The sequence below is a fragment of the Neolamprologus multifasciatus genome, chromosome 10 (assembly GCF_963576455.1).
Source record: "Neolamprologus multifasciatus chromosome 10, fNeoMul1.2, whole genome shotgun sequence".
Taxonomy (NCBI): Eukaryota; Metazoa; Chordata; class Actinopteri; order Cichliformes; family Cichlidae; genus Neolamprologus; species Neolamprologus multifasciatus.
Genome location: NC_140448.1, coordinates 847,785 through 873,226, shown reverse-complemented (window position 1 = coordinate 873,226; position 25,442 = coordinate 847,785). Strand labels below are relative to the sequence as shown.

Below are 25,442 nucleotides of genomic sequence, written 5' to 3'. Positions count from 1 at the left end.
CAACCTCAAACATCACAGCCATCAACAGGCAAAGTCAGAAGAATACTTGCATAAATGCAAAGAGACAGTCCATAAATCCAAATGTTGCTTTATGAAGATTAGTGTTTATTTTTATAATTTGGATGTTAATTTTTTTTATAGTCATTTTCATATAAATACAACATGTATTGTGGGTTCACGCCCTCGGCCCACCCCCTTGACAGATGAGACATCTGGGTCTCATTAAGACGATCAGCATTTAAACCAGGAGGCGAGTGCTGTTCATCGCTGGATCGTTGTCTACCACGCGTTAGTGAAGTCAAGCTACAGCAAGTCTAGTTAAGAGTATTCTCCTTTGTGTGTTGTACTTAACCCTGTCTCCCTGTCTACAGAGCTTCCTGGATTTTCCCCCATGTGATTCCCGTGTGGCAGTGTCGGAGTGTGAGCCTGTGATCGTGTGTGTGGATAATCTGAAGAACGCGTGCTCTCCCCCTGGACTTCCCTGGAGACCCCTTCTTCCCTCACTCAGCTGTATATAGCACCCCCCCCCCCCCCCCCCCCCCCCCCCCCCGCACCTTCTTGTATATACACCTGGTGAATTGTAAATCCTTCTTGTGAGCATCAGAACCGGAGTCCTGCGCTTGAGTCCTCCTCCAAACCGTAACAAGGAATTTGCTTGGAAGAACTTTGCATTCGAGATAACAAACAGTAGAAGTATTTTGGCCATCTGACTCTTAAAAGTATTCTAAAAGTGATCTGCTTGTTAAACTTCTAAATAACCTAGCATAGAAGTTTTTTTTACAGTAAAAGCTCTTTTGACACTGGGATACAACTCACTATTTTAGTACTATTCGTGTCACCTGCTTCCACTCATATATCTGAAGTTTTTTTCCTAACACTACTGAAAAGCACAGAATTAATTAGTAGCAGCAACATTACAATCAGAATAGTAGTAGTAGTGTTAAATTTTGCACAATAGTATGAGCCAGGTACAACTACCTTTCTTACACAACACTCTGGCCTTTCTTTTAGTACATCAAATAATAAATGGACAACACACAGTGCTTTTCTGCTATAGCAGGCAAAGCACTTCACAGTTTGGTCTGCTAACAACATGCTCACACACACAGCTGTCATGAGCTGGGACACCATGTGTTGATCACACAGATATGTGTTGCTGTTTGGCTGTTTACAACAATGTGTGCGTCTGTTTATGAATAACAGCAGTAATATAATATAAAGTCGTCGATATGGACATGGCTTTGAACTTAGCGCTACAGCCCAGTGTTGGATGATATACTGACCATTATGCGATTAAGCATCTTTTCTCATAGAAAATGACTGCACAAACTCAGCATGCCCAAAACATGGCTTTAATCAACTTTCTAGCCCTTTGAATTTTGTACTTGTAGAATAAATTCAGTTCAAATTATAAATAATACTTTGGTTACTTTGTAAATTCAAATGAAATTATTTGTGCACTGATAAGTTCGGTAGTGCAGCTGTTATGATACAAAAAAATGCGCTAGATCCACTTGGACAGAGAAGGTCCTGGGTGTATATTATGTTTTAGACTGAAATTCTGAGAACAGTTCCCTTTTTGAAGGCAGGATCTCTGAGTTTTAGAGGATGATGGAATTCCCTGATGGAAAAGCTGCAGATCAGTCAATCCAAGAGAGGTTGTTTCATATGGATAATCTTTTTTCTTTTCTGAAGGATGAAATCTTTGAAAATACTCCAAGTCAGGCATGGTAACTTGGTTGGAATTCAACAGCACATATTCAGCATGGTGACTTAGGTTACCTTTTCATATGTTAGTTTGGATGAGCTTGTCTTTTATATGACAGTTATATAACCTTTATATAACTGTCACAGCAAACTTTCAGCACTTTCTTTTCCCAAACTGTTGTCACCTTCTAAGCTCTGCTCACCTAAATCCTTAAGGACTTGGAGTATTTGCATAATTATACTGAGAGGCTAAGCTAGATGTAAGATGTTGCATCTAGCAATTTTTAGTCCTACTTTCATAACTCATCAGTACCCACGTCACAGATACTTTGTGCTATAATTGTTAACTATGTGTGTGTGTTTGAATAAGGACTTCATGTAAGGTCTGTTTAAGTGTACATTCTTCGATATATGATACACAGTGGTGGTGCTAATGAAAAAGCAAGACCTCAAAATAAGTATGTTTTATACTGCAACTGAGAGTCAAACAACTTCTTTTGATGGCATGCTGAGAAAATGTAACAATCATCCATTCTGGGCTGAGATATGAACACACAATGACTCACAATGCATTTGGGGCAAAGGTATGTGGGTGAAAGCAGCAGGAAAATGTAATGTGTGTTTGAGAGCATCCCAGCTGGGCAAATAACAGTCTACTGTGTTAAACAACTATGCTGGTGAAACCCTGAAACCCTTCCCGGAGGATATGCTGACACTGATGTGGTGTGGCGCCCTTAGGGAGCTTATCCAGCCAAGCATTTGTGGCCATTCAGCACACCAATCACACCGTGACACAACTCTTAGCAATGTGAGTCAGTCAAATGACAATTCACAATTCTTCTTTTTATTTTCAGCATTTTTATGAACAGGAAAAAGAACAGGTGTTGACTGAACAAAAACAAATGACACACAGCCAAAATTGATTTTTTTCAAGAACACTGGGAATTTTATTAAAATTTTATGGACATAATTTGCAGTTCGAATACGGCTACACTATAGGTCAAGAAAGCATTTCAGCAATAATTAAATCATCTAATTTGAATGTGACAATTTGAATAGAAAAAAATATCTGCTAAAAGTGTTGGGTTGAGTTGTTTTTGTTATCCACAGTAACACTTGTTTTTTCTTTTCGAGACAGTGTTGAGGATTAAAAATTAAAAAGTCCACTACCCTAGACTTCTAGATATCTCTATATATACCTTCAAAGGTTTGTCATTTGGCCCTTTCATGAATACAAAAAAAAAAAAAGAGTGATCACTCCTTGGATGATGAATCAACAATGGGACCAGCTTAACTCACTTAAGACACATTTTGTAAACATTTGGCAAGTTCTGATTCCACTCCCTGGTGGAGAGTGGATGGCAGGGCACATAGAAAGTTATGGCTGTACTGCAAGACCCTGAAAACACAATGAGCAGAAAGAAAGAGAAAAGAAGTCTCCCTCCCCTGTACAACCGTTCAGCCTCTACTGTTGTTTCTCCAGCAGCACTCTTAATATTGATTTTTGATGCCAGACTTCTGGAAACACTGCAAACGTGACAAGTGTCTACACATACAGTAAATGCACGCATACAAACTCAAACACACATATTGGCAACATGCTGGGATGAACAAATAAAGGTTTTTGAAGGTATCCAGGGGACACTTTGCTTTTGGTCTCAAGCCAAGTAAATGGAATAAAAGGGACAAGAGAGGGTAAGAAAGTCTTACATTCACAGCTGATACTTAAAGAAGTTGCTCAAATCAACAGGCTAATGCTAGGTACAAAGTGGACAAGTTAACATGGGTGGTTGTGCATTTAAATCTTAAAATGTAATCAAATAAAAGTAGATGTCCTTAAAGTGTTTGTTTTTTTCAGAGAGGTGCCCTGACAGCAAATAATCACATGGCACAATCAACGCATGGGATATCCCATGACAGTTTGCCACAACCTTTAAAATTAAAAATAACACATTAAAAAACACATTTAAATGCAGTTTGCATTCCAAGCAAAGGGGAACTTCTGTCAATGCACAATTTCCTGGTATACAACAACAACAACAAACTTTATTTATATAGCACATTTAAAAACCAGTGGTGTACCAAAGTGCTTAACATGCAAGAGGGTAAGATGAAGTAACATGGAAGGATGAGAGCTATGGCAAGGTGCTAGCATCCCTTTAACGTTAACTAGTGATGACTTCATGAACTTCTTCACAAATAAAATTTTTATCATTAGAGAAAAAATTACCAATAATCATCCCACAGATGTAATATTATCTACAGCTACTCTTAGTACCATTGATGTTAAGTTAGACTCTTTTAATTAATTGAGATTTAGCAATTCAATGACTCATCCACCTTATTTATTGAAAAGTATTTGTATCGGTATTGGCGATACTGGCCCGTATTTACTTGGTATCGGCTAGATAGAGGTTGATTATCTTGTTAATAATTTTACCTCCTCATTACGTACGACTCTGGATACTGTAGCTCCTGTGAAAACTAAGGTCTCAAATCAGAAGTACCTGACTCCGTGGTATAATTCTCAAACACGTACCCTAAAGCAGATGAGTTGTAAGCTGGAGAGGAAATGGCGTCTCACAAATTTAGAGGATCATCATTTAGCCTGGAGAAATAGTTTGCTGCTTTATAAGAAAGCCCTCCGCAAAGCCAGAACATCTTACTATTCGTCACTGATTGAAGAAAATAAGAACAACCCCAGGTTTCTCTTCAGCACTGTAGCCAGGCTGACAAAAAGTCAGAGCTCTGTTGAGCCAACCATCCCTTTAACGTTAACTAGTGATGACTTCATGAACTTCTTCACAAATAAAATTTTTATCATTAGAGAAAAAATTACCAATAATCATCCCACAGATGTAATATTATCTACAGCTACTCTTAGTACCATTGATGTTAAGTTAGACTCTTTTAATTAATTGAGATTTAGCAATTCAATGACTCATCCACCTTATTTATTGAAAAGTATTTGTATCGGTATTGGCGATACTGGCCCGTATTTACAGTGGGGCAAAAAAGTATTTAGTCAGCCACCGATTGTGCAAGTTCCCCCACTTAAAATGATGACAGAGGTCAGTAATTTGCACCAGAGGTACACTTCAACTGTGAGAGACAGAATGTGAAAAAAAAATCCATGAATTCACATGGTAGGATTTGTAAAGAATTTATTCGTAAATCAGGGTGGAAAATAAGTATTTGGTCACCTCAAACAAGGAAAATCCCTGGCTCTCACAGACCTGTAACGTCTTCTGTAAGAAGCTTTTCTGTCCCCCACTCGTTACCTGTATGAATGGCACCTGTTTGACCTCATCATCTGTATAAAAGACACCTGTCCACAGCCTCAACCAGTCAGACTCCAAACTCCACCATGGCCAAGACCAAAGAGCTTTCGAAGGACACCAGGAAAAGAATTGTAGACCTGCACCAGACTGGGAAGAGTGAATCTACAATAGGCAAGCAGCTTGGTGTGAAAAAATCAACTGTGGGAGCAATCATCAGAAAATGGAAGACATACAAGACCACTGATAATCTCCCTCGATCTGGGGCTCCACGCAAGATCTCATCCCGTGGGGTCAAAATGATCATGAGAACGGTGAGCAAAGATCCCAGAACCACACGGGGGGACCTGGTGAATGACCTGCAGAGAGCTGGGACCAAAGTAACAAAGGTCACCATCAGTAACACACTACAACGGCAGGGAATCAAATCCCGCAGTGCCAGACGTGTTCCGCTGCTGAAGCCAGTGCATGTCCAGGCCCGTCTGAAGTTTGCCAGAGAGCACATGGATGATACAGCAGAGGATTGGGAGAATGTCATGGGGTCAGATGAAACCAAAGTAGAACTTTTTGGTATAAACTCAACTCGTCGTGTTTGGAGGAAGAAGAATACTGAGTTGCATCCCAAGAACACCATACCTACTGTGAAGCATGGGGGTGGAAACATCATGCTATGGGGCTGTTTTTCTGCCAAGGGGACAGGACGACTGATCCGTGTTAAGGACAGAATGAATGGGGCCAAGTATCGTGAGATTTTGAGCCAAAACCTCCTTCCATCAGTGAGAACTTTGAAGATGAAACGAGGCTGGGTCTTCCAACATGACAATGATCCAAAACACACCGCCCGGGCAACAAAGGAGTGGCTCCGTAAGAAGCATTTGAAAGTCCTGGAGTGGCCTAGCCAGTCTCCAGACCTCAACCCCATAGAAAATCTGTGGCGGGAGTTGAAAGTCCGTGTTGCTCGGCGACAGCCCCAAAACATCACTGCTCTTGAGAAGATCTGCATGGAGGAATGGGCCAAAATACCAGCTACTGTGTGTGCAAACCTGGTAAAGACCTATAGTAAACGTTTGACCTCTGTTATTGCCAACAAAGGTTATGTTACAAAGTATTGAGTTGTATTTTTGTTATTGACCAAATACTTATTTTCCACCCTGATTTACGAATAAATTCTTTACAAATCCTACCATGTGAATTCATGGATTTTTTTTTCACATTCTGTCTCTCACAGTTGAAGTGTACCTCTGGTGCAAATTACTGACCTCTGTCATCATTTTAAGTGGGGGAACTTGCACAATCGGTGGCTGACTAAATACTTTTTTGCCCCACTGTACTTGGTATCGGCTAGATAGAGGTTGATTATCTTGTTAATAATTTTACCTCCTCATTACGTACGACTCTGGATACTGTAGCTCCTGTGAAAACTAAGGTCTCAAATCAGAAGTACCTGACTCCGTGGTATAATTCTCAAACACGTACCCTAAAGCAGATGAGTTGTAAGCTGGAGAGGAAATGGCGTCTCACAAATTTAGAGGATCATCATTTAGCCTGGAGAAATAGTTTGCTGCTTTATAAGAAAGCCCTCCGCAAAGCCAGAACATCTTACTATTCGTCACTGATTGAAGAAAATAAGAACAACCCCAGGTTTCTCTTCAGCACTGTAGCCAGGCTGACAAAAAGTCAGAGCTCTGTTGAGCCAACCATCCCTTTAACGTTAACTAGTAATGACTTCATGAACTTCTTCACAAATAAAATTTTTATCATTAGAGAAAAAATTACCAATAATCATCCCACAGATGTAATATTATCTACAGCTACTCTTAATACCATTGATATTAAGTTAGACTCTTTTTCTCCAATTGATCTTTCTGAGTTAACTTCAATAATTACTTCCTCCAAACCATCAACGTGTCTTTTAGATCCCATTCCTACAAAACTGCTCAAAGAAGTCCTGCCATTGATTAATTCTTCGATCTTATATATGATCAACCTATCTCTAATAATAGGCTATGTACCACAGGCCTTCAAGGTGGCTGCAGTTAAACCTTTACTCAAAAAGCCATCTCTAGACCCAGCAGTCTTAGCTAATTATAGGCCAATCTCCAACCTTCCTTTCATATCAAAAATCCTTGAAAGAGTAGTTGTCAAACAGCTAACAGATCATCTGCAGAGGAATGGTTTATTTGAAGAGTTTCAGTCAGGTTTCAGAGTTCATCACAGCACAGAAACAGCTTTAGTGAAGGTTACAAATGATCTTCTTATGGCCTCTGACAGTGGACTCATCTCTGTGCTTGTCCTTCTTGACCTTAGTGCAGCATTCGATACTGTTGACCATAATATCCTATTAGAGCGATTAGAACATGTGTCGGTATTACAGGTATTGCACTGCAGTGGTTTGTATCATATCTATCTAATAGACTCCAATTTGTGCATGTAAATGGAGAGTCCTCTTCACACACTGAGGTTAATTATGGAGTTCCACAGGGTTCAGTGCTAGGACCAATTCTGTTTACATTATACATGCTTCGCCTAGGCAGCATCATTAGAAGACATAGCATACATTTTCACTGCTATGCAGATGACACCCAGCTCTATCTGTCCATGAAGCCAGATAACACACACCAATTAGTTAAACTGCAGGAATGTCTTAAAGACATAAAGACTTGGATGGCCACTAACTTTCTGCTTCTTAACTCAGATAAAACTGAGGTCATTGTACTCGGCGCTGAAAAGCTTAGAAATATGGTATCTAACCAGATTCTTACTCTGGATGGCATTACCTTGGCCTCCAGTAACACTGTGAGGAACCTTGGAGTCATTTTTGACCAGGATATGTCCTTCAACGCACATATTAAACAAATATGTAAGACTGAGTTCTTCCATTTGCGCAACATCTCTAAAATTAGAAATATCCTGTCTCAGAGTGACGCTGAAAAACTAGTTCATGCATTTATTACTTCCAGGCTGGACTACTGCAATTCATTATTATCAGGATGTCCAAAACACTCACTGAAAAGCCTTCAGCTAATCCAAAATGCTGCAGCAAGAGTACTGACAGGGACTAGAAAGAGAGAGCATATTTCTCCTGTTTTGGCTTCCCTTCATTGGCTTCCTGTTAAATCCAGAATTGAATTCAAAATCCTGCTCCTCACATACAAGGTCTTAAATAATCAGGCCCCATCTTATCTTAATGACCTTGTAGTACCATATCACCCTATTAGAGCACTTCGCTCCCGCTCTGCAGGCCTACTTGTTGTTCCTAGAGTATTTAAAAGTAGAATGGGAGGGAGAGCCTTCAGTTTTCAGGCCCCTCTTCTGTGGAACCAGCTTCCAGTTTGGATTCGGGAGACAGACACTATCTCTACTTTTAAGATTAGGCTTAAAACTTTCCTTTTTGCTAAAGCATATAGTTAGGGCTGGACCAGGTGACCCTGAATCCTCCCTTAGTTATGCTGCAATAGATGTAGGCTGCCGGGGGATTCCCATGATGCATTGAGTTTTTCCTTTCCAGTCACCTTTCTCACTCACTATGTATTAATAGACCTCTCTGTATTGAATCATATCTGTTATTAATCTCTGTCTCTCTTCCACAGCATGTCTTTTATCCTGTCTTCCTTCTCTCACCCCAACCGGTCGCAGCAGATGGCCGCCCCTCCCTGAGCCTGGTTCTGCCGGAGGTTTCTTCCTGTTAAAAGGGAGTTTTTCCTTCCCACTGTCGCCAAAGTGCTGCTCATAGGGGGTCATATGATTGTTGGGCTTTTCTCTGTATCTATGAAGCGCCTTGAGGCGACTTTTGTTGTGATTTGGCGCTATATAAATAAAATTGAATTGAATTGAATTGAAAAAGAAGGCTAAGTGTAGAGGATAAAACAGTCAAAATTTTTTTAAATGAATTAAAAGCCGAGGATAAGAATAAGCGTTAAGCTATCTATCAAGCAAGCATTAACTGGTAGAAACGGCGAGGCTAAATAAGTGGGTTTTTAACCGCGATTTGAAGGAATGGATGGCATCAGACTCGTGTATAGCGATGGGGAGGTTATTCCATAAATCGATGAAGATGATCTTAATGCTCTAGTAGGGGTGTATGATCTAAGTAGCTCAATGAGGTAGCTTGGCGCTATATTGTTAATAATTCGGAAGATGAGCAGCAGGATTTTGAATTGAATGCGGTACTTAACGGGAAGCCAATGCAGATCAGCAAGGACAGGGGTAATAGAGACACGCCGCCCACTGCCAGTAAGGAGATGAGCAGCTGCGTTCTGAACAATTTGGAGTCTATGGAGGAGAGTAGAGTTAAGACCGAAGTAAAGTGAGTTGCAATAATCCAACCTAGATGTCACAAAGGCGTGGATAAGCTTTCCAAGGTCCCTATGTGGAACATAATGTCTGGCCTTGCTAATAAGACGCAATTGATGGAAACAAGATTTAACAACAGAAGACACTTGTTTATCGAACTTAAAAGAGCTATCCAAAAATACACCCAGGTCACTAACAGTGTCAGTGAGGAAACTGTTAAAGGAACCGAGGGCATCACAGAGTTGGCTACGGGGGACTCTACTGTAGAACACAATAATTTCTGTTTTCCTGTCGTTTAGAATAAGAGAGTTACCTGCGAGCCAATTTTTGATCTCACGCATGTACTCGCGAAAGCCGTACAAAGACATAGAGGGATCATCAGTTCACTTGAAATACATCTGTATGTCGTCGGCATAACAATGATGTGCGATGTTATACTTCTCAAAGATTGCGCCTAAGGGGAGCATATACAGTGAGAAGAGCAGGGGGCCAAGGGCAGATCCTTGAGGCACGCCGCAGGAGACAGGTGCAGCAGAGGAGAAATAGGGGCCAAAATTGACCGAGAAGGACCTATTAGAGAGGTATGACTTAAACCAATCTAGGGCGGCACCTCCAATGCCAATGCATCAAGGTAATTGGTATACCTTGATGCACATATCAGAGCTATAAAGAATCAGAAGAAAGTGCATTGCTCAGACTGATCGGAGGCAAATTTCATTTCAAAAGACTACCCAACAGAAGCCTTGATAAAAGTGTGATTTTGTGCAAACTGTGGAAAAAGGAGTTTGCATACCACTGAAGCACTTCAACCTTACAGTACCATCTAAATGCAAAACATGTTGCAGTGAGCACAGAAACTATGGGAGCTGTTAGCACTAGCAGTCCCGGCAGTCTAGCAGCTCAAACTTGATGAAATTACTGGTTTCAAGACCAAAATTATTAAGTCAACATCGGAAAAACTTACAAATACTCTCACAAAAGGGATTGCTCTGGACTGTAGCTCACTATCATTGGTAGAAGATAGGGGGTTAGAAATTGTGCTACAGTTAGCGTCAGGTGAACCAACTTTTCAACTCCCATGCCGAAAGACTATTCCAAGTGAAATTCAACAGCTTTATGACACTGAAAAGCAAGAAAAATTATATGTATTACAGACAGCCATGCTAATATGGAGGATCTGGATATGTTTTCTCGTCTTCTAAAGAATCAAGAGGCTGTTTTAGATGAACAAAAGCACAAGCTAGTCATTTTAACTCCATCAAAGCTAGTAAAACTCCAAAAGCTGGCTACTGTCATTGAGCATTGCAGTTAAATAAAAATATTTTTTAACTTATTGTTACCGTTTCTTTAAAAAACTCTACAGTTGACAATTATTGTGTAGATTAATAATTACTTTCTTGGACTATCTACTACAGATTTGTGGCTGAGCTTCTTAAAGTTGAGAAATATGTCTCAAGTTCAATGGTTTTACCTACTTTCCGCCACCTCATCACACCATGGAGGTCTCCGATGATGACTCAGACTACATGGTTAAATTTAAGACTGTGTTCACAAAGGACCTAACCCAACATGTAGCTACACTCAACAATCAGTAGCTCAAGATAGCTACTGTGCTTGACCCACACTTAAAGGATTTAAAGTGTCTTGCAAGGGGAGAGCGAGTAAAGGTTCAGATCAACCTTGAGGCACTGCTGAATTAACAGTGTAAAAATGCCACCACAAAGGAGCCAGCAAACACAAAGAGCCTCCTCCTCTCTTCATTGTCTTCAGACTCTGATTCAGATGAGGAAGCCCTGTGTAACAGGGCCCTGAGTTTGTACAGAGCAGAATCCACCATCAACGAGAAAGACTGCCCGCTGCAGTGGTGGTCCAGTCGAGCAGGGACCCACCCACAGCTGTCTGTACAGGCCCGCAAGTATCTGATTAGGCCACTTCTGTCCCTTGTGAGAGTCTGTTCTCACTTGCAGGTCACATAGTAACAATAAAGAGAGCTGCTTTGAGCTCTGAAAATGTGAACAGGCTAGTTTGTCTAAGTAACTGGCTGAAAGAGATGGACAGTAAATAAGCATGGAGGTATTGTGAGTCCAATGGGTTTGTTTTTTTGTTGTTTTTTTTGTTGTTTTTTTGCACTGATCATACTGTTTTAGCCTAATATACAAAATAGTTTTGGCTAAGGTTACTTTGTATTATTATTATTTAAAATAGCACTTTATTTTTAAGTCTGCCCAATTTTGGCCAAGGATAATATTTTTGTTTCTCTGTTTTGAATTGAAATGCAGGTTAAATGACTTTTTCCCCAGAAGTTAAAAGAGCTTACAATATTCATGTCCATGTCTATTATTTGATTCTGTCACCCACTAAAACCCCTTTAAATTAAAAAAACATTTGCACTTTGGGACAAACTTCCTTGTGTGACTAAAAGTGATTAATCAAGATTAATTACAAAGCCTCTAATTAATGAGATTATTTTTTAAATAGAGCCCTACTCCTAATATTTAGATATTTCTTTATGTATTAAAATTCACCACTCAAAGCAGACTTAGCAAGTCGCAGGATTCATTATTGTGGTAATCGAGAAAATAAAGGTAAATGCTGTTCCAGTGTCATATGTAACGTTGTAAACACATTGAAAGGCCAACACATTGAGTATTTTTCGTAACCTAACTATGGAGTTTTCATGCATCAACCTACCAGCATCTAAAAAAATCCCCCAAAATCATACTCTTTAAGTTTTAATTTTGGACTTTTACAAATGTTTTCATGTCAAATCCAAGAGATCCATTCCACTACTGGAATAATTTTATGTTTATCTTGAGCACTGTTCTTCATTTTGAAACATTGTACCAAGGGGCTATGGTGTTGTATGGAATTAGGAATTCAACAATTGTGAAATTCATTGCAATATAGATGTTTGAAATAAAAATTTGGTTGATAGGTTATTTCAATGCCAATGCTTTTGACAAAGGTGTCATTTATTCAGCCAACATGTCTGTGTATCTCTACTTGTGGGGTCCTGTCAGTATGGATGGGAACATCTCTAGACTTCTCTAGATGTTCAGATTCCAGTGCACATGCTGCCAACACCAGTGCAAAAAAGGCCTTAAAGTGCAGGGCAATCAAGGCAGGCCTCCTAAGACCCCTATGACATTAAAGACTGCTGTGTCGTTCGTTGTGGGTTGTCTGTGCAGAGAGCTGTTGGCCATATCTTCCTGCAAACCTTACTCTACTGTTTTGTGGTACTTGGCCATCAATTTGGAAATAGTACGATGGCTCACTCCAAATAATGCTGCAACAAGGTTTTGCAGAACACCAGCTTGAATTTCCCCTATGGTACAACCCTATCCAGACCAGTGAAACATGGTGTGCTTGGCCACCAACAGATCATTGTAGCATGATCCATGCTGCTAATTCAAGTTCAGAGTTTTCAGTTCAAAACTTTGAATCAACTTCAGATCTTTTATCTGATTAGTCTGCAAATTTAAAATAAATTAACCTATGTGTATGAGCTGCGGGAGAACACAACAATTCCCAGAATATGGTGCAGATATTTAATATTTGATAAAGAATATGTAAAGACCTAAGACGACCAGAAGTTTGCAAGCATTTTGGTTTGAGGTGATGAGTCCTAATGATAGTCCTACAAACCAAGCATTAGAATAGAGAGGAAAACTGATTTAAGTACCTTCTGGATGGTTGCTGGTGGCAAACAGGCTGGTCTGAGTATTTCAGAAACTGCTGATCTACTGTGGTTTTCTGCAAAGCCATCTCAAGAGTGAAAATGTACTGCTGATGGCAGAGGTCAGCAGAGAATGGCTAAACTGCTTTGAGATGAGAAGAAGGCAACAGAAACTCAAATACAATGATAGAAGAATAATAATCCTTTATTTGTACCACAAGGGGAAATTTGGGTGTAACGGCAGCAAGAAAGACACATATACAAATAAAGCCTGGGGGGTTGGTTTTTGTCCTGAGATTGTCTTCAAGCTGTTCCAAACCCCTCTGATGTTGTCCTGTTGCAGCTGCTCTTCCATCTTCCTCCTGTAGTTTTCCTTCCCTTGCCTTATCTTCCACTTCAGCTTCTTCTGGACAGCTCTCAGCTCCTGTTTGTCTCCAGATCTAAAGACTCTGTTAGAAAAACACCGTACCTTTATGATGGGTACAGTGTTGTCCACACAGAAGTTCATGTAATCCGTAATGCAGTCTGTGATGCTGTTGAGGTCATCCTCCAAACGGCTGCAGAGGTTGTCCCACACAGTAGAATGGAAACAGTTCCTCAGGGCCTCTTCAGTCTCTGCCAACCATTTCCTAACTGTGTGTTTCACAACTGGTTCTCTGTGTACTAAAGGTTTATACAGAGGCTGGGGATGAACCAGGTTGTGATCTGAGCCCCTGGGGGGGCTCAGAGGTGATGAGTTGTATGCCTATTTGGTGTTAGCATATAATAAGTCCAATGTTTTATTGTCTCTGGTGTGGCAGGTGACATACTGGGTGAAGAGTGGAGGGAGAGAGGAGAGTGGAGGACAGGGAGATGTGATTGAAGTCCCCAGAGATCAGGAAAAGGGCCTGAGGATGCTGTGTTTGGAGTCTGCTGGTTACAGTGTGCAGGACCTCACAGGCTGCTGCAGCGTTAGCAGAGGGCGGGACATACACAGCTATCATAATGACGTGTGTAAACTCTCGCGGTAAATAGTACGGTCTCATGCTAACCACTTGCAGCTCAATGTCCTTACAGCATAGCGTCTCTTTGATAGATAAATACCCAGAGTTACACCATCTATCGTTCACAAACACAGCCAAACCCCCTCTTCTCTTCTTACCACTCTCCATTGTTCTGTCTGCCCGGATCAGATGTGTGTTTATGTGTGAGTCCAGAGTTAGCGCGGTTAGCCACAACTCTGTGAAGCACATCACGCTGCATTTCCTGTAGCTCCTCTGATGTCGGGTTAGAGCCGCCAGTTCATCCACTTTTTTGGGGAGCGATCTCACGTGGTATCTGTTATTACGTTCCCCATAATAACAGATACCACAGTGATACAAGGAGCAGGAATGTACAAAATGTTTAATGTGTACTTCCAGCACTGCAAAATGTTTAACTTTGAATCAGCTGTGCAGCAGCAGACCATCCCAAGTGTCACTCTTGTAAGCTAAGAACAGAAAACTGGCAAAGGCTGGAAGACTGTTGCATGGTTCGATGAGTTGCTGTATCATAGAGTCAGAATTTGGTGTAAACAACATGAAAGTATGGATCCAGCTTGCCTTGTATCAGCTGGTAGTGTAATAGTGTAATTTTGTGGGGATATGTTCTCTTCACACATTTTATGCCCCTTAGTACCAGTTAAACACTAGCATTGTTTCAATCACTTTGACATACCCATTTTCTGATGGCTGCCTTGAACAGAATAGCATATAATATCACAAAGTTCATATCAAACTGGCTTCTAGAGCAAGGCGATATGACCAGAAATATTTATCACGATATACATTTGAAAATTTGCAATAACGATATAACTGACGATATAATTGACACTAGACAAAATACTTTACAACTCCACAACTTTATTAGTGCAAAAAAACAAAACATCAATGCTGTATTTTCACAAGCAGCTGTTTTTTACGTGCATTAAAGTTATATAAAAATTTAACAGTGCAAATGCAAATCCTTGCTGACAGTTTAACCAAAAGGCATTTCTAGTGGAAATTGGCCTACATATCCTCAGCATAATCATGTATATTATTCAAAAACTTAAAAAAAAAAAAGAGGTTATACACACACAATATGGTAATATTATTTTGAAGCACAGTATGTATCACTCCGCGAGGCTCCTGCCTACGATAGCCGTAATGCTCCGACAATCCATCACATGAGCGCTTTATGTGGTACACGAGCGCCGTGTACCACATAAAATCGTTTCGAGGTCAGTAAATACAACCAGAATTCATAATTAAGGCACATGGGATTATAAGGGGCACTGTCAATTTTCAGAAAAATCAAAGGATTGATTTTAAGTGTGCCGTATTTTCCAAAAAACACGGTAATAACGACGGCCCGCTAACATGCTTAACCAAAAATAGTGCTTTGTTGTGTATGTGACGAACGAAAACCAGTTCCACACCACTGAAGTTGCAGCATTTTTACAAACCAATTCTGGTTCATCATTTCATTCAACGATACGCTTTCGCCCTTCTCATTCTCCATCGCTGCCATGCTTTTTCTGCCATGTGCGTATGAAAACAAAGGCACTGCGCATGCGCATTTTACCCATATTCTATCGCGATATTTCATTTTCTTATTGTTGCCCAACATTATACCGGTATTACCGTGAATGGTATGATATGGCCCAGCCCTGTTGGCTTCTTGACTGCAAAGGGTCATGGTTTAGACAGCTAGAGTTATCTGTCTATTAAACCTGACATCATTAGCCGTTTCCAGGTCCAAACTCTGCTTCTGGCCCCAAAGTCAAACAAACACTGTGGCATCACTGTCAGTCTAAATTTATTCATTTTTAATAAAATGATCAGTGTTGGTGCTCTACCAGGTGTAACAATAAAGTTTAACACCCAGGCATCCATGAGAAACCGGAATTATGAAGTTTAACACAGAAGTTAGCAGAGAGTTAGCTTGCTAGTTTTCATCTATACCATGCTCTGACTGAGGCATTTCTGAATAATTAACACGTACAGCTCTGCTATCACTTCCAACATAAATGAAGAGAGAAAACTAAACAGCAGTGACATTTGTAGGGTCACTGAAGTTGGGCTAGCTGGTTTATATTGATGTGCTCCGTTGGGGCTAGCTACAGAGCTATGATTAGCACAGTGTTTCCCAACCTCTTGGAGCCACAGCACATATTTCACATCAGAAAAAAAATCACATGGCACACCACCAAACAAAAATGTCACAAAAAGCATATTGATAATTTTTCCCGAACACCAGGCATAGCAGACTTGGCCCGGTTTGTCCCCAGTATACCTTTTTTGCTTTCGTCTGACCACTACTCATGCTAGTTTTCATCTGGATCAGAATTTTCTCCAATACCCAGGTCAGATTGACTGGTATCGTGACAGTTTGCAATTGTTATAGACAAATGCAGGAAAAAGATGCTGTAAATGGACCATACTTCAGTCAGGAGAAAAACTGAGATAATCCATCCACAATACAGAAAAAATTGTCATTGTCATTATAACTCGTCATGGAAAATTCCAAATCAAATCAAATCACTTTTATTGTCACATCACATGTGCAGGTACACTGGTACAGTACATGAGAGTGAAATTCTTGTGTGCAAGCTTCACAAGCAACAGAGGTGTGTAAAAATACAATAACATAAGAACAAGCAAAATATAACAATGGCTAAATCTGAGAATTATATGAATAAATATATGTACAATATAAGAGTGTATGCGCATTACTGGATGTGTATACTAAATATGTATATCTACGTGTGTGTGTATATATATATATATATATATATATATATATATATATATATATATATATTTATTTATTTATTTTTTTAATTAAATAGAATAAACAATAAAACAAAATATACAGAGGTTGGCAGTTGGATATTGTGCAAAACAAGTGGCATTTGTATACAGTATGGAGTGCATAATGTTGAAGTTCTGGTAAGTGAAGGTGAGGTGTCTATTAAGTGTTCAGCAGTCTGATGGCCTGATGGAAAAAGCTGTCTCTCAGTCTGCTGGTACGGGACTGGATACTGGAAAACCTCCTTCCTGATGGAAACAGTCTGAACAGTTTATGGCTGGGGTGACTTGGGTCCTTGATGATCCTCTCTGCTTTCCTCAGGCACTGTTTCCTGTAGATGTCCTGGAGGGAAGGAAGCTCACCTCCAATTATCCGTTCAGAGCACCGCACTACTCTCTGGAGAGCTTTGCGGTTGTAAGCGGTCCTGTTGCCGTACCAGGTGGTGATGCATCCAGTGAGGATGCTCTCAATGGCACAGCGATAGAAGGTCCTAAGGATGCGGGGGCTCATGCCGAATCTTTTCAGTCTCCTGAGAAAGAAGAGGCGCTGCTGCACCTTCTTCACTGTTTTGTTTATGTGTCCTGACCACGTAAGATCCTCAGCCAGATGTACACCAAGGAACCGGAAGCTGCTCACTCTCTCCACAGCAGCACCGTTGATGGTGATGGGGGTGTGTACTTCTCAGCACCTCCGGAAGTGCACTATCAACTCCTTTGTCTTTGCGACGTTGAGGTTAAGATGGTTGTCTTGACACCAGTGGGTCAGGGCACTGACCCTGTAGGCCATCTCATCACCTTTGGTGATAAGACCCACCACTGTAGTGTCATCCGCAAACTTCACAATGATGTTGGAGTTGCTAGTGGCCGTGCAGTCATAGGTGTAGAGTGAGTACAGGAGAGGGCTCAGTACACACCCCTGTGGAGCACCAGTGTTCATTGTGACGGGGGATGAGGTGATGCTGCCCAGCCTGACCACTTGGTAAATGGTAAATGGTAAATGGACTGGTTCTTATATAGCGCTTTTCTACTCTTTCTGAGCACTCAAAGCGCTGCACACAACTTGTACATTCACCCATTCACACCCATTCGCACAAGCACATTTTTCTAAGTGCTATCTACGTAACATTCACACACACATTCACACTCCGATGGATGCATCGGAGAGCAATTTGGGGTTAGTATCTTGCCCAAGGATATTTGGCATGCAGACTGGGGAAGCCAGGGATCGAACCACCAACCTTCTGATCAGTGGATGACCTGCTCTACCACCTGAGCTACAGCCACCCCACTTGGCATCTGTCAAACAGGAAGTTAAGGATCCAGCTGCAGAGGGAGCTGCTCAGTCCTAGATCCTGCAGTTTTCTGTCCAGCTTCAAGGGAACGATGGTATTGAATGCTGAGCTGTAATCTACAAACAACATTCTCACATACGTGTCTCTCTTCTCCAGGTGCGAGAGGGCAGTATGTAGTGTCAGGGCTATGGCATCATCAGTGGACCTGTTGTGGCGGTATGCGAATTGTAGAGGGTCCAGTGAATCGGGTAGTGCAGAGCCGATGAAGTCCCTGACCAGCTTCTCAAAGCATTTGCTCCTGATGGGGGTCAGGGCTACATGTTGTCAGTTGTTCAATGAGGAGATGGTGGAGGATTTGGGTATAGGGACGATGGTGGCCATTTTGAAGCAGGCTGGGACTACAGACAGACAGAGGGAAAGGTTGAAGATGTGTGCAAACACTCCAGCCAGCAGAGCGGAGTGGAGAGCAGTGGAAATTGCATCCTCTGTGGACCTATTTGCCTTGTAGGCAAACTGGTGGGGGTCGAAGCTGGGTGGGAGGCAGTCATTTATGTGTTTTAGGACCAGCTTCTCAAAGCACTTTGCAACCACTGGAGTCAGTGCAATGGGTCTGTAGTCACTGAGGCTACTGATGGTGGTGGACTTGGGGACTGGGACTATTGTTGATGATTTCAGGCAGTGAGGGACAGAGGCATGTGTCAGGGAGAGGATGAATAGTCTGGTGAACACAGGAGCCAGCTGGTCGGCACAGGCTTTGAGCACTCTACCAGGTATTCTGTCAGGGCCAGCAGCTTTCCTCTGATTTACTGCTCTGAACACATTACGGACCTGATGTTGTTGGAGGCTAAATGTGTGGGGGCTGTGCTCAGAGGACGTTGTGGGCAGGGTGGTGTGCATGGTGGGGGTGACTGCAGTTTTCTCGAAGTGGGCAAAAAAGTGGTTACGTTTCTCCGCTAACGAGATGTCCATATTATCTATATTTGTCCTATTGGCTTTGTAATATGTGATGTGTTTCAGGCCCTCCCATACTTTCCTGGAGTTGTTATCAGAGAGGTGATCTGATAGCTTGTTTGAATAGTCCAGTTTTGCTGCTCTGATGCCTTTTTTAATGGTGCACATCCTCCTCAGACACAGTGTGCGCACTGATGTCATCTGTGGTGCGCACACTGTCCGGTCTCATGTCGAATCTAGCGTAGAATACGTTTAGATCCTCACACGGAGAGGCCGTGGTCTGCGGTGTGCTGGTTTTCCCTCTAAAGTCTGTGATTGTGTTTAGTCCCTGCCACATACTCCAAGGGTTGTCAAACTGTTGTTCCACCCTGTCCCTGTACTCACATTTGGCTGCTTTGATCGTCTTCCAGAGTTGGTAATGTGTGTGTTTTTAGTCCGATGTGTTCGCGGAGGCAAAAGCGGTGCTCCGTGCCGACAGTGCCGTGCGAACATCTGTTAATCCACGGTTTTTCATTTGGGAAGGATTTAACTGTTCTGGATGGGACGACATCTTCCACACATTTTCTGATAAATCCATAGACTGAGTCTGTGTACTCATTGATGTCATTAGCAGCCAGGTGAAACATTTCCCAGTCCACGTGATCTAAACAGTCCTGCAGCGTGGACTCCAATTGGTCCGACCAACGGTGCACCGCCCTCAGGGTTGGAGCTTCCTGTTTCAGCTTTTGCCTGTAGGCCGGAAGGAGCAGACCGGACCTGGAGTACCTGATGATTAAGTGCCGGCCATTCTGGCTACCGAGGAAATTTACAGCAGTGATTATTATGGCTGTTTACATTCCCCCACAAGCTGACACTGACCGAGCACTCAGGGAACTGTACAGCATTATCAGCAGTGAGGAAACCGCACACCCAGAGGCGTGTGCTACACCTCCTTCTGGGATGCGTACAAAGCCCTCCCCCGTGCCCCATTCGGCCAATCAGATCACAGCTCATCTGATTGGCCGAATGGGGCACGGGGGAGGGCTTTGTACGCATCCCAGAAGGAGGTGTAGCAATGGTCAAGTAGCCGGTCTCCACGAGTGTTGAAATGGATGTGTTGGTTGAGTTTTGGTGAAACTTTCTTCAGGTTTCCCTTGTTAAAGTCCCCGGTCGTGATAAACGACGCCTCTGGGTGTGCGGTTTCCTCACTGCTGATAATGCTGTACAGTTCCCTGAGTGCTCGGTCAGTGTCAGCTTGTGGGGGAATGTAAACAGCCATAATAATCACTGCTGTAAATTCCCTCGGTAGCCAGAATGGCCGGCACTTAATCATCAGGTACTCCAGGTCCGGTGAGCAGAAGGATTTGACCGGGTGCACGTTCACATAATCACACCAGCTGTTGTTGATCATGAAACACACACCACCGCCTCTGCTTTTCCCAGTAAGCTCCTGTGACCTGTCCGCGCGGTGCACAGAGAACCCCGGTAGTTGTATTGCGAATTCCGGTACCTTGTCCGATAGCCAGGTTTCTGTGAGGCAGATCACGCAGCAGTCCCGCATCTCTCACTGCCAGAAGCTCGCACAGCTTGTTCTCCAGAGACTGCACATTAGCCAAACTGGGTAGTGGTGGTCTGTTAGTGCGCCGTCTCAGGTCGAACCAGAACGCCAGATCTTCTCCCTCTGCATCAGCGTTTGCGGCCTCAAGGGGCCCAGAACAAAGGCGTCTCAGTTGAGATGAATGGGGGTCAGCAAACGGAGGGTCCATGTTGCAAAACTTGAACTCTGGAAAGTGATGAGAAAGTCCATCTCTTATGTCCAGTAAGGTTTGTCGGTCGTACACAAAGAGACGTGCTACTTGTGAAAAAATAAAGGAAAAGTAAAATTAAACACAAAAACCAGCTGTTGCTTGGGGGAGCTCGCAATGATGCTGCCATACTCGGCACCATCTTGCGTGTATTTCGCAAGATGGCGAAATAGACCCAGATAGCTTCATGTACTCATTCAAATCTTTGTTAGCCTCAGAGTGATTCTTTTCTAACCTAATCAAATTATCACTGACTTTTTTAGGGGCTTGTTCAGATTTAATAGAACAAGAGACAAAGCATTCAGTGTATGAATGTGAGAGTGAATGAATAGTGGAATTGTAAAGCGCTTTGAGGGGTCCCAAAAAGCGCTATATAAATGCAATCCATTATTATTATTATTAAAAGAAATATTTAAGCCAATTTAATGAAAAGCAGTGCAAATGTATTTGGCTCACAGATGTTGATAATTTCATGGCTGAGTGAGTCTGTTGTTGGCAGTCTTTCTCAGTCAATCCAAAGTTGTACACTGTGGTATTATGCAGCTATTATGGCTTTCATCCAAAGCAATTTCATAAAAAGTTTTTTAAAGTTTTAATGCCACTGACGTAAGACATCTAAAACCATGAGTGAAACTGTGCAATTATATCAACGAGTTGTGAGTGCCTGTGTGAAGTAAAAAGTACAATAACTAAGATCCCAAAAACAAAATGATCACGTGGCCTGTTCTCTTTCTGGAGTCAAAATGTTGAATAGCAACATTTCAGTTTCCCTTGTACATCTCACTCGGATCCCTGTCAGACACAAAAGCAAAAACCCAGACATGCTGCAGTGCATACACATCATCTTGTTCTATCATCCTACTTAATTTCTCATTTCCTTGTCATGCCTTAGGTATCTAAAAGCACCCCTAGTGGAAAAATTCAACTTTTAAATTATTTATCTTCCAGCTGCCTTGGTATCATGTGTACCTATTGAATAACAGTTATTAAACAGGTGTGGTGTAGTGCCAAAATCCAGACTTAAAAAGGGGTATAAGTCTTCAATGGAATTGAGAACTTTTGAGTCAAGTTATCAAATCAAATAATCAAAATGAACAAAGGCTCATTTGAGAAAGTTGCTGTTGGGTCTGCGCTTCCACAGGCCCTGCTGGTTTAGAGACTTATTCCCATTAACGAAGCAAGACGAACAGCTCAACTGGTTTTTCACATGCTAGCAAGGGAAGGATCTCAGAGCAGCCCTTCTGCTCTCGGTAACAGACCACTTCGAAGAACCAGCTTCCCCTGCAGCCTCCCCCCCCCCCCCCCCCCCCCACGGTTATAAAAGATAAGGCACTGGGGCACTGGGTATGTGTGTGTGTGTGTGTGTATGTATGTGCGTGTGTGTATGCATGTGCACGTGAGTGTGTTTGTGTGACTTCCTGCTCACCAAAAGGGTCTTAAGGCAGGAAGTTTACTAAACAAGAAAACAGAACCTTCACATAGGACGTGCCTATAATAAAACACTACAGCCTCCCCCACCATTAAACAGGCTGGGGAGGGCAATAGAAACAGGAGAATGTCTTTGATCATATAGTTTGAACCAAGACTTACAAATTTAAGTACAATAATGGCAACATTTAACAATTTGACTCGAACAGTTGCAAGTAAAAAAGAGACAGATGAAAGTAAAGAAGCACTAAGCCTTACTGGCACAGCAGAGAACATGAAGTCCACTTTAGCTTGGTGGGACTACATGATGCACCTTGAATAGCAAGCACGATAAGTTACAGAAGAGACAAAACACGAGTGGTAAAAATTTAAAGTGCTGATCAGCATCTTATTTTATTCAAGTGATCATTTGCTGTAATATCCAAAGAATATACTAAACATCTAAAACTCTTGTTTACGTGCACTTATTAATCACTATTACTGGTGCCTTAAGTAATTGAAAGCAGCCCTGTTAATGTATACTCAGGCTTGTGTTAAGAGATATTAAAGACCACTTCATTCTTGTCACACTTTAGTAACATTATTAGTGCTATGAATTTTACTTTCAAGGATATTTTCTAGGGTGAATTAAACTTCCCTGAACATGGTGGGCAGATCAAAAGTATGAGTGGGTGAAGTGTACAGGATTCACAAGACACCTGAAAACTACGTAGATCAACTGATGTATTACAAGGTTGTATTTTAATTCACATGGCTCAATGGAAATGAACCGAGATATGCAGCAATTAGTCGTGATGAGAAAGCCAAGGTGATGGTACCATTGAACTGGCTAAGCTTTGAAATCTGCTTCTTGGTGCTGACTACCACTGAAGCCTGACAAAGACATTTCAATATTATTCATTAATTAAATGTGTTTTATAGTTTTCATTTAGGTAAATCTGCAGCTTGTGATTAAAGAATCATTTAAATGAATCTATCATATCATTGCAACATCACTGTAAAGCTAAGAAGCTTCTTGTACCCCTAAAGATCCAAGTCCAAAAACTGATAAAGGACTTGTAGTTAAAGCACGAAAATGATATACATATTGACTTTCACATTCATTTATACTCTGTTCTTTTATGTAGTTTTATGTAGTTGTATGTAGTTTTTTTCATTTTATCACATAGCACTACAGAAAGAATATGTTGCAAGTTCATTCCATTTTCTGTTGCATAAAAAAAAACAAACTTTTTTTTTCTTTTTTTTTACTGTAGCAACCTGAATCCACTCAAGCTGTGATTTTAAAAGGTTTCTGTTTGGGGCCAGTGTGTTCTGTATGAAGATAATGGGTGTTTTGACACACCTCCGGAGTTGGTTTCCATTAGCAGATGAGCAGACCTCCTGGGAGAGCTGACAATTGGGAGTGCCAGGTTGTTTGACAGGGTTATCAGTAGGCAGCCTGCAGCGGTTCCTTCACACTCATGCATTAGGTTATCACAAATGAAAAGCAGAAGAAGGTATGAGAAAGAAAACTCAAGATTGCGGAGAGTTAGGAAAACTGCAACACAGCTTTATAATAATAACCAAATGAGGCTGTACTACATTTCTGTGTTTGTATAAATATATGTGACTCATAAACCTATTAACTTTCTGCAGGATACAAACGCCGGTTTAAAGAAAGACTGGCAAATTGTGTCTTAATGTATTATACATGTTACTAAATGTAACTCCGTAGGATTATTGTCATTCTTCAAGTTCTTTAACCCAGTCTTTTTGAGTTGTTAGTTCATGTTTCGTTTTTGATTTTAGAACTATGATCTTTCTTTATAGTTTATGTTCTACCTTTATAGCTTTCACTTGGTGATCATTTGTTCATTTGTTTTTCTGAGTTTTGTTTTTTCATGGTTTGCTTTTATTTGTAGTTGGGGTGTTTTTTTGTTAGTTCCCTTTTGTGATTTCTTTTTACTTCCTCAGCCATGTCCCTTGGGGTTTAAGTTTTCTTATTCACTAGTGAAGGCTATCAGCCTGCCATTTGTAACTGGAGGTGTAGATTTTACAACGTTCACATTTGGTGGCACAGAAAGTATCAATAATTACAAGTTAATGCAACATTGCTATCCACATGCAGAATGCCTTAAAGGTCCCAGATTGTTAAAAAGCATTTTTAGGACAGAAAGTATGACCTGTGAAAATCTGAAATTAGAAAGGCAATGGATTTTTTTTTTAATAGAGTATTAGCACATTTCATTATACTTAAATTCAATGTGCATAACACAAAAGATAAAACATATAAACTGAAATAGGTTTACAATGTCAAGAAATCACAGGCTGCAAGAAGCTCCATAAGATCACCTTAGCAGCACTAGGACAAGACTTTCGGGGAACTTTTGGAGACAACTTGAAGCACATTTAGTTAGGTTAACTGTGTTACACTGGATAAAACAAGAAAGATCTTGACTGCTTGATATGATGCATGACAGGTAAAGCACATCCCGGTCCTCAGCTCCTCTAAAATCCACAGCTTGAATTCCCAAATGACCCAGTCTCTCACTGGTTGTGGGACCATGTGGGATCAGGCTTGCCCACACCCTCTACTGACTACGTCACTACATACACTACATACATAGTCCAAAAGGAGTACTTTTCTAATACAGTTTCTCAAATTATTCACAACACTGCTCCTTTCAAAGTGATGAACGCGGCCCACCAAAAGCATCTTGAAGAAACAGCGACAACTGATTCTATGACTGAGTTTCATGATCAACAGTGTCAAAGGCAACAGTGAGATCAGGCAGGACTAAGACTGAAACACTCTATTAATCAGTGTTGATCATTAATGATTTCAGTAAGAGCTAAACATTTTTTCTTTCAAATATTTTGCTGAAAAAAAAAACATTAGAAAATGGTCTATAATTATCAATTACTAAGGGACGATTCATGGTCACCTGAACCAACCCTATGCTTTATCAAAAAGAAAGGTTTAAGCCTAATCTTAAAATTAGAGAGGGTGTCTATATCTTGAATCCAAACTAGAAGCTGGTTCCACAGAAGAGGGGCCTGAAAACTGAAGGCTCTGCCTCCCATTCTACTTTTAAATACTCTAGGAACAACAAGTAAGCCTGCAGTGCGAGAGCGAGGTGCTCTAATGGGATGATATGGTACTACATAGTCATTGAGAAAAGACAGTGCCTAAATTACTCAAGAACTTGTATGTGAGGAGCAGGATTTTAAATTTGATCCTG

At 41.2% G+C, this 25,442-nt stretch overlaps 2 protein-coding genes across 4 annotated transcripts in view; both read right to left on the bottom strand.

The window, feature by feature from the left end:
- Positions 1–25,442, bottom strand: part of ntm (neurotrimin) — a 384,314-nt gene that overhangs the window by 308,782 nt on the left and 50,090 nt on the right. The window lies entirely within an intron of this gene.
- Positions 10,492–24,481, bottom strand: LOC146509294 (uncharacterized). The gene is made up of 3 exons (XM_085173866.1): positions 19,993–24,481; positions 18,053–19,762; positions 10,492–17,731 (listed from the first exon to the last, which is right to left on the bottom strand). Exons 1-2 carry the CDS (start codon positions 20,544–20,546, stop codon positions 19,387–19,389), a joined length of 930 nt encoding a protein of 309 aa, XP_085029992.1. The 5' UTR covers positions 20,547–24,481; the 3' UTR covers positions 10,492–17,731; positions 18,053–19,386.